Source organism: Hordeum vulgare, chromosome 3H, assembly GCF_904849725.1.
Source record: "Hordeum vulgare subsp. vulgare chromosome 3H, MorexV3_pseudomolecules_assembly, whole genome shotgun sequence".
In the NCBI taxonomy this organism is placed as follows: domain Eukaryota; kingdom Viridiplantae; phylum Streptophyta; class Magnoliopsida; order Poales; family Poaceae; genus Hordeum; species Hordeum vulgare.
The window spans coordinates 357,801,901-357,810,968 of record NC_058520.1 but is presented as its reverse complement, the minus strand read 5'-3'; the positions used below and the strand labels follow the sequence as shown (position 1 = coordinate 357,810,968).

Genomic DNA, 9,068 nt, shown 5'->3' with positions numbered 1-9,068 from the left:
GACAGCCACCCCACAGTAGTTAAAGCTCTGTCTAAGCGTACGCGGGTATAGGTTCCTCCTGCGACCCTTCTTTCAAAGGTCCATCTCGGTCCAGTGAATCCTAGATCAGAGACCGCACACATCAACAGCATCACGGAAACCGTTGACCTGTGTCAAGCTGCGGTGGCTTGATCCTTCGTACTCGTCCAAGCGCAAGATCTCGTTGAAAATCCCGGAACCAACATGCTCGAACGCGTGAGGGTGACCCGGCCAGCCCAGAAACCAACAAGCCCAAACACATGGCTCGGCATCCACAGAAAGAATCAGATCACGAGGCAGCGCGGCACACGGACGCACGGACGCACACCCGACGCCGTCACGGACGCGCGCACTGTGGCAGTGTGTGTGCGCGCCATTTCGAGCCAGTGGCAGTGCGTCGTCGATGCCAGCTACTAGTCGCCAGTCAGTCACCGCATAAAACTCTCCCCGGCGCGCACATTCCCACTCCCTTCTTCCCCAAATCCACGCCCCCCAACAAATAAGCCGGCTCCGGCTCCGGCTCCGGCTCTGCTCCCCAATGCCTTCTTCATAGACGCGCCCACCCGTCCGTCCGTCGCAATGGCCGTGCCCCGCGCGTCCGCGGCGGTGCTGTTGGCGGTCGTCGCGTCGCTCGCATGCCTCGCCTTCGCGGAGCCGCCGCCGAGCGAGCGGTCCGCGCTGCTGGCGTTCCTCACGGCCACGCCGCACGAGCGGAAGCTCGGCTGGAACACCTCCACGCCGGCCTGCACCTGGGTCGGGGTCACGTGCGACGCCGCCCAATCCACCGTCCTGCAGCTGCGCCTCCCGGGGGTCGGCCTCGTCGGCGCCATCCCACCGGCCACCATCGCCCGCCTCCCCAACCTCCAGGTGCTGTCGCTCCGCTCCAACCGCATCATCGGGACCATCCCCGACGACTTGCTCCAGCTCTCCAGCCTCCGCGCCATCTTCCTGCAGAACAACATGATCTCCGGCGCCATCCCGGCGGGGGTCGCCAAGCTCGCCGCCCTCGAGAGGCTCGTCCTCTCCCACAACAATCTATCAGGCCCCATCCCCTTCGCGCTCAACAGCCTCACATCCTTGCGCTCTCTGCGCCTCCAAGGCAACCGCCTCTCCGGCAAAATCCCCAGCATCGCCAACCCGGAGCTCAAGGATTTCAACGTCTCCGACAACAGCCTCAACGGCTCCATTCCGCAGGCCCTCGCGCACTTCCCGGCGGACGCCTTCGCCGGGAACCTCCAGCTCTGCGGCAAACCGCTGCCCCCTTGCAGCCCATTCTTCCCGTCCCCATCGCCGGCTCCCGGGATGAGCCCGGGCGACGAGCCCGGGGCGGTGTCTAACAAGAAGAGGAAGCTCTCAGGCGCGGAGATTGCCGGCATCGTCGTGGGTGCCGTGGTCGTCGCCCTGCTCCTGCTTGCCGCCATCCTGCTCTGCGCGAGGTCCCGGCGGCGGAGAGGCGCCCGCGAGGGACAACCAAAGGGCACATCCGCGGCGGCGGTGGGGGAAGCAAGAGGAGTCGCTCCGCCGGCGTCCGGCATGACGTCATCGTCCAAGGACGACATGGGAGGCGGCACCTCAGGGTCGGCGGCTGCAGCGGCGGTGGCCGCCGGCGCCGGCACGGGGGAGGCGAGCCGGCTGGTGTTCCTGGGAAAGGGCGCGGGGTACAGCTTCGACCTGGAGGACCTGCTGCGCGCGTCGGCGGAGGTGCTGGGGAAGGGGAGCGTGGGGACGTCGTACAAGGCGGTGCTGGAGGAGGGGACGACGGTGGTGGTGAAGCGGCTCAAGGACGTGGCGGTGGCGCGGCGCGAGTTCGACGCGCACATGGAGGCGCTGGGCAGGGTGGAGCACCGCAACCTCCTCCCCGTCCGCGCCTACTACTTCTCCAAGGACGAGAAGCTCCTCGTCTACGACTATCTCCCCAACGGCAGCCTCTCCGCCATGCTCCACGGTCAGCCTACCATCATCATCATCATCTTGTTTTCTTTTCTGAAACCAAATATACGTCGCCGCCCGCCCTTGTCACCGTGATCGCCGTCGCACTCGCAGCATCACTGCTCACTGCATTGCCTGCTACCCGCTTTGCCTGGCTAGGATTGCTGCGTCGTGTGCGCCATCATAGGCAAAAATTAGGCCGGCGTCGCGCGAGAAATTCATCAATAAGTGATGGTACTACTCGTTCACGCTACCGACGGGGACACACAGAATGGCACCGTGCAGTGCAAGATTCTGCCGGAATTGTCCGGCATTGATGGTCGTCCGCAAGCAGGTGGCTACACCTACACCTAGGCTACATAGAACGGTAGATGCGCGGCAGTTTAATTACTGGAAAATTCCTCTCGCCATGGCGGAAAAGAGAGAGAATTCGATGTGACCAGCATGTGTCGGGGAAGTAGTTGTGGCGCGCTTTTTCCCTGCTCTCTCTCTCTCTTTTCGGCGATGTTCCTTTTTCTTTGATGGTCATTTGTTTTCTTCATCTTTTCTGTTGCGTCGTGGCTTTTCTCTGATGATGCCCAGCCCAAGTGTGGTCGGACTCGGAGGGAGTGGTGCGATGGCTGCGAGGTCTGGGCTGTAAAGCGATGATGGTCCTCAGCTCACCTCACCTCACTGCCTACGCCTACTCAGGCTGGCTGGGTGCGTGCCAAAAATAAAATGCTGGGTTTCACATTCCGATCCAGAAACGCAAACGCAATTTGCCGGGGCACATTGAATAGTATGAAAGGCTCCTCGTTTGGTGTACTACGTACTCTTGGCGCCATATCTGTCATTGCCATACAGTACATTTGGGGGCTGCTTCTGCTGTGGCCGTGGGAAATGCCCTCCGGTGCTAGTGCTAGTGCTAGTATGTACTACCCGTGTGCGCTGTTGGGCGTGTAAAGAGGTGCGCAAATGCTCCTCTACAAGGTACAAGTGCCATGTGCCGCGTCCCAAGTGTTGCCCCACTGTAAACCAAAGTCAATACCCTGGCAAGTGGAACAAATGCACGATGAAGCTAGTACTCCTATCTATCTGAGTAGGGCGTTTTGGAGATCGGCCTTCATGAAACCCTTTATTTGAAAAAAATTCAATTTTTTTGGTTTAAAAAAAACTGAAAAACAATATGCAACTACACAAGAATGAAATGTATATGTGTGCAAAAATCCAGGATGAAACGCCTTAAGATGCGATATGTGTAAAAAAGAACAAATTCATGTACTTTTATGATAAATAGTATCATGGGTTAAAAAGCCATAAATTTATCTTTTTTGCATATAACTCATTTCAATGTATTTTGTTTTAAAAATGTACACACATGTGTGTTATGCCTTCATGTATATCCGTATTTCTTTCAGATTTTTTAAAAATGTAAATATATGAGTTTTAATGAATTTTGGTCTTCATGAAGGCCGAGCTCCAAAAGTCATTTTCGCATCTATCTACTATAGTACGCATAGCAGCAAGTAGTACTACATCGACGTTTATGTTCATGCTACTAGTACATCTCATAGTACCTGGCAAGCATGCAAGATTGGGGGGTGGGGCTGCTCCAAGTAGAATAATGTTGGGTATGAGTTGTCGTGGTGAGCGGTGAGCGGTGAGTGCCGAACCACTTCCCCGCCATGATCCCACCTAAAAGTGCTCGCCTCTTACCCGGCTGCGCATGCCCTAATGGGAAAGGCCTTTTGGTCCTTCATGGAGTTTTTTTTTTTTCTTCAAAAGTTCGAAAATAATGGTTCCTATGTTTCAAAAGTTCTGAAAAATAAAAGAAAATCCACAGCATCATATAGGTGTATACTGCATGTGGGAAAAAAATTCATGACCAAAACGCTGCACTCGGCTGCTGCAAGCAGGCATTCACCTCGAGCCATGTCTGTGCCTCGTTGTCCCTCGCGGCCCTTTTTTCTTTTTCTTTTTTTTGCGGGGGACCCTCGCGGCCTTCTTAATTGCTTGCGATCAAAGCCTCACCTGCCCAGAAAAAAGGATAGATGATGATGACAGCCGAATGAACAGTCCGGTGGTTGCACGTTATTCATCATGCCACCATAAAATCAGCACGCCCTTTCTTAATCTACTGCACATGTGTGTGTGCGCGCGAGAGAGAGAGGTTGCAGTGGCCATATTACGTATACATGCTCTACTCTTGAGTTTAGAAGTTGACAGTATGAGATTTTGACTAATCTGAGGTCCTACGGCCGCAAGTGGCAAACTTGCATGTCCTCCGCGAATTCGTCCTCTGCTGGTCTCCACTACAGTATAGGACACATGGGTCCGTGGCCTCAGTCAATTCTGTCATCCACACATGACACATTATGGGTAGGCAGGGTAGCTTAGCACAAGCCAGTGCTACTGCTGCCCCTGCGGGGGTGGACCATTCTGCTGGATCATTGATCCCCGCTACCGCTACTTGCCAAAAACCGCAATCTTGCATGTGGGCCGTCCCTTGAGCAAAATAGCTATATGTGTGCTACCTTGCTCATTAGCTCTGTTTCTGTCATCACAAAAACCCTTTGTATATCGATGCTAGCGTTGGATTGTGTTTTTAAATGAGGAATCTGGTCTTCTCTCTTCTACGAGCATGATTACCAACTCTGTTTGTGACCTACCATTCCGGTGTGTTTGAAGGTCTGTCATCAACTACTACTAGTCTTTGTTTTTTTTTTCTTCTTTGGAAAAGTGGCACGTACAGTAGTTCTCCAGAATATACCTACCACATGCGCTTATTTAGTGTCCGAATAAATATATATCTCCTATGTTTTAGTATCCTACTGTACTACTCCTACTTAACCTACTATGGCAGCTGATTGATTGCTTCGGTGGTGGTTGTTCATGTCCAGTGTACATGGGCTGCCCTCTTTGTTACGTTGCAGCCTGCATCCCTGGGTGCCCGCGTTCTCTTCATCCCAGTTACTGGCACTAACAAACCTTTGCCTTTTAATCATGGACCAGTTCAAGATGATTGATTTCCATTCTTCAATCCTGCATGATTGTGGGTATTTTGGATTAGCAGCAGACTATACAAGTAGTATTAATTTAATTTGTTAGTTCATGTCTTATTATTGACTTCTTATATAGTTTTGCTTCTTCACAATGTTTATTTAAGATACTGCCGAAACTGAGAAAAAAGGCGTCGCAAACACCATGAAATGCCATGATGTCTCTTGCATAATTCCAGTTTTGCACTTTGCAATTTTGCTAGTGCCGGTCGTCAGAGATTTCTCACCGGAAAATTTACATGCACATGCAGGGAGCCGGGGCTCCGGCCGGACGCCGATGGACTGGGATGCGCGCATGCGCTCGGCGCTGTCAGCCTCTCGCGGGCTCGCGCACTTGCACTCCACGCACAACCTCGCGCACGGCAACGTCAAGTCCTCCAACGTCCTGCTCCGACTGGACTACGACGCCGCCGCGCTGTCCGACTTCTGCCTCCACCCGATCTTCGCGCCGTCGTCCACCCGCGCCGGCGCCGGCGGCTACCGTGCGCCGGAGGTCGTGGACACGCGCCGTCCCACGTTCAAGGCCGACGTCTACTCCCTGGGCGTCCTCCTGCTGGAGCTCCTCACCGGCAAGTCCCCGACGCATGCATCCCTCGAGGGCGACGGCACGCTGGACCTGCCAAGGTGGGTGCAGTCCGTGGTGCGCGAGGAGTGGACCGCCGAGGTGTTCGACGTCGAGCTGGTGCGGCTCGGCGCGAGCGCCGAGGAGGAGATGGTGGCGCTCCTGCAGGTGGCTATGGCGTGCGTGGCCACCGTGCCGGACGCGCGGCCGGACGCTCCGGACGTGGTCAGAATGATCGAGGAGATCGGCGGTGGCCATGGCCAGACGACAACCGAGGAGAGCGCGCGGGGCACCCCGGAGGAGGAGCGGTCGAGGGGCACACCTCCGGCCGCACCGACGCCGTAATTCCGCCGGAGTAAAGTTCAAATTGCATAGATACTGGATAGAGTGCTGATGCTTGTATGTCGTGTTCCTTGCCTAAGTCTTTTTTTTGCAATTATTATTCTTTTTTTACGGTTTCAGTCGATTTTTCGCCGGCGGTAAACAACCGACCGGAGAAGGGGACGACGGTGATGAGTTCGAGAGTTGACGGTGTAGGTTGGTGGGGGTTTAGCGAGTGGCGGAGGACGGCGGTTAGGCCAAGGGAAATGTATATTTTATGTGCCGTTTGCGATTGATATACTCCCATCCTGGACTCTGGAGTGAGTAGATGCCTGTTGTGCCGGGAGCATGTTTAACTCCGAAGAGAATTTATTTCTTGTTTCAGCATCAATAATCCCGTGCGAATTGTGTCACTGCTCACTGGTCTAGGCTACATGCTTGTACCTCGTCATTTTTTGCCCTTTGCAAGTCCACGCAACAGCAGAGGTACATTGCCCTCACATGATTTCCTTTCTCGAGCAAATTATGCGGCATCGGCAAAGACATGAAGGACAGCAGATTCGACTCCGAGATCTTCCAAATTCGTTGACCGAGACCTCATCCTATGCGGGGACATAGAGGAGATGGTCGTCTGGTTGGCTCTCCGTCATTTTTGGAGGAAAATCTTAGCTCCTTAGTCGGAGTGGTTCCACCGTGAATCCATTGAGCCTTATTTTTTTCGAACCGGGCTTTCTCCTCTTTCCATTACTTTTCATAACGGAAATACAATGTTTTGAGACCAGAACCAGAAAGAGAGGGAAAGGAAAAAAAACGAGTTCGGGACAATATCAGGAAACCCACCGTTCACGCCTGTCATCAGGAACATGAACTGCAGGACGAAAACCTGATATCATCCGGAACTACGCAACAAAGACCAAAAGTATTACACTACCATGTATCAGTACCACTACCAGGAGCCCCACAACAACCACCACCAAATCAGGCTCACCAAAGAGCACAGAAATAAACCGAAAAGTTTTCACCAACTGGGACATAAAGCCTAGACATCACCATGGACACCAAGCCATCAGCAGCACTGCAACCAGCAAAGGGAATCAAACATCTCCTTTCTCGCATTACCATTCATCCCAGACTTCTTCTTCTTCATCAGCCTGCTCGCTCGCTTCTGCCCTCGGCGGTCCACACAGCCGCAGCATTTGAGTTGCGCTCTCTTTCGGCAACTGAGCTCCCTTCTTGACATTCTCTGCCATCGCCGGTTTCTGCATACCTGCCCAGTATTCAATAAACACACAAGTTGTGAAAGCAATTTCAAAAGGAGTTTTAATCCACATCTTTTCAAAAGTAGCCCGATTCCGAGCCAACCAAATAGACCAACAAACTGCAGCTAAGCCAACAGTATAGATCTCGCATAAGCCTGGCAAAAAAGCATATAACTAAGAAAAGACCTGCGAGATTGTTTTCGGAATATAACTAGTACCAAAACAGCACCAACCGTTCTCCAAACAATCCTGGCCACAGAGCATCCAAAGAACAGATGCTGCGCCGACTCAAGTTCATCACAGAAAGAACATTTAGGATCTCCCTGCCACTGTCGTTTTCTCATATTATCTCTAGTAAGAATGGAGTTTTGAAATAGCTGCCACAGGAAGATTTGGATCTTCAGAGGAATTTTAGTCCCCCAAATCCACTTATAATGAGCCCCCGCAAGATTTCTTTCTAACCATCTATACATGGATTTAGTGGAATATTCTCTGGAGTTATCTAACCTCCAGTAAACCTCATCTTCTTTATCTGCACAAATTTTATCCAACACACATTGCTTCATATCATCCCATTTCTGGAGCATAGCTGGAGATAACCTTCTCCTAAAAGATGTTAGATGATTCATACTCTCCAGTTTATCCACAGTACACTCCTTATCTAGGCAAATTTCAAAAAGATAAGGATATTTATCTTTAAAGAGGATATTCTCACCCAAATCATCTAGCCAAAGGCTAGCAATGTTACCTTTATTAAGCACCACCCCTCTACCAGCCATGTAATGCTCCTTAACTTTCAAAATATTTTTCCAACAAGGGGAATCAGTAGCTTTCTGCTTAACCTTAGCTAGAGATGTCCTTCTAAGGTACTTAGCTTTCACAATATCTTGCCATAATCCCTTCTTCTTCTCCAACTTCCACCACCATTTAGCTAGCAAGCTGATATTCTGTTTCCTTAAATCTTTAACCCCCAGACCCCCTTTGCTTTAGATCTACAAACACGGGTCCATTTCACCATATGATACCCTTTTCTCCCTTTGCGGTGCCAAAAGAATTTTCTTCTAGGTTTGTCCCATTTTTCTAGTGTAGATTTTGTTATCAAAGCCATGGACATATAGTATGAGGGAATATGAGATAACACCGCATTAACTTTAATAAGCCTACCCCCACTGGACAAAGATTCACTAATCCAGAATTCACCATGACTAATAAACCTGTCACGAACAAAAAGCCAATCACTGTATTCAAGCCCAGCATAACTGACACGCATACCTAGGTATTTAATAGGAAAAGCCCCAATCTCACAATTGAACATATCAGCATAGTTCCTCATAGTATCATCATCCGCACCAACTGAGAAAATCTCACTCTTCACGAAGTTGATTTTCAAACCAGACATAATCACAAAGAGATAAAGCAGCAGTTTTATATTCAAAGCATTACTAACATTGTCTTCAAAGCATAAGATAGTATCATCCGCGTACTGAAGAATTGCTACCCCGTTTTCCACAAAGTCCGCTGCTAACCCAGTAAACAAGCCATTCTCCTGTGCTTTCAGGACCATCTTAGTAAGATAATCAGCAGCTAGATTAAAGAGGAAAGGGGACAAGGGATCACCCTGTCTCACTCCCTTAGCACTCTGGAAATATTCTCCCACCTCATCATTTAACTTCACGCTAATGGTACCACCTACCGGGATTCTCCTAATCCAATCAATCCAGCGTGGGTCAAAATTTCTTTTGCTATGACAATCCAACAGGAATTCCCAGTTAACTTTATCATATGCTTTTTCAAAGTCAAGTTTAAGGACAATCGCTTTTTTCTCCTTAGTTAACTTTGTCATATGCTTTTTCCATTGAGCCCTATAAAGGACCCTTGAAATGTGACGGTGCAGGCGGCTCGAGCACGTGACCGCATCCTCATCGGACGTGGCTAGCGGTG

The 9,068-nt window shown here is 51.0% G+C and overlaps 1 protein-coding gene across 1 annotated transcript; it reads left to right on the top strand.

Annotated features, from left to right (window-relative positions):
- The first annotated feature begins 431 nt into the window (after positions 1 to 431).
- On the top strand, positions 432 to 6,259 carry LOC123443852 (probable inactive receptor kinase At2g26730). Its single transcript, XM_045120391.1, has 2 exons — positions 432 to 1,963; positions 5,237 to 6,259. The coding sequence occupies exons 1-2, from the start codon at positions 598 to 600 to the stop codon at positions 5,890 to 5,892; spliced, it is 2,022 nt and encodes a 673-aa protein (XP_044976326.1). The 5' UTR covers positions 432 to 597; the 3' UTR covers positions 5,893 to 6,259.
- Positions 6,260 to 9,068: the final 2,809 nt, after the last annotated feature.

Bases quoted from the DNA above. Each gene is read 5' to 3' on its own strand.
- LOC123443852 (XM_045120391.1), top strand. From the start codon at position 598: ATGGCCGTGCCCCGCGCGTCCGCGGCGGTGCTGTTGGCGGTCGTCGCG. The intron at 1,964-5,236 runs GTCAGCCTACCA...ATGCACATGCAG, and splicing joins CCTCTCCGCCATGCTCCACG to GGAGCCGGGGCTCCGGCCGG.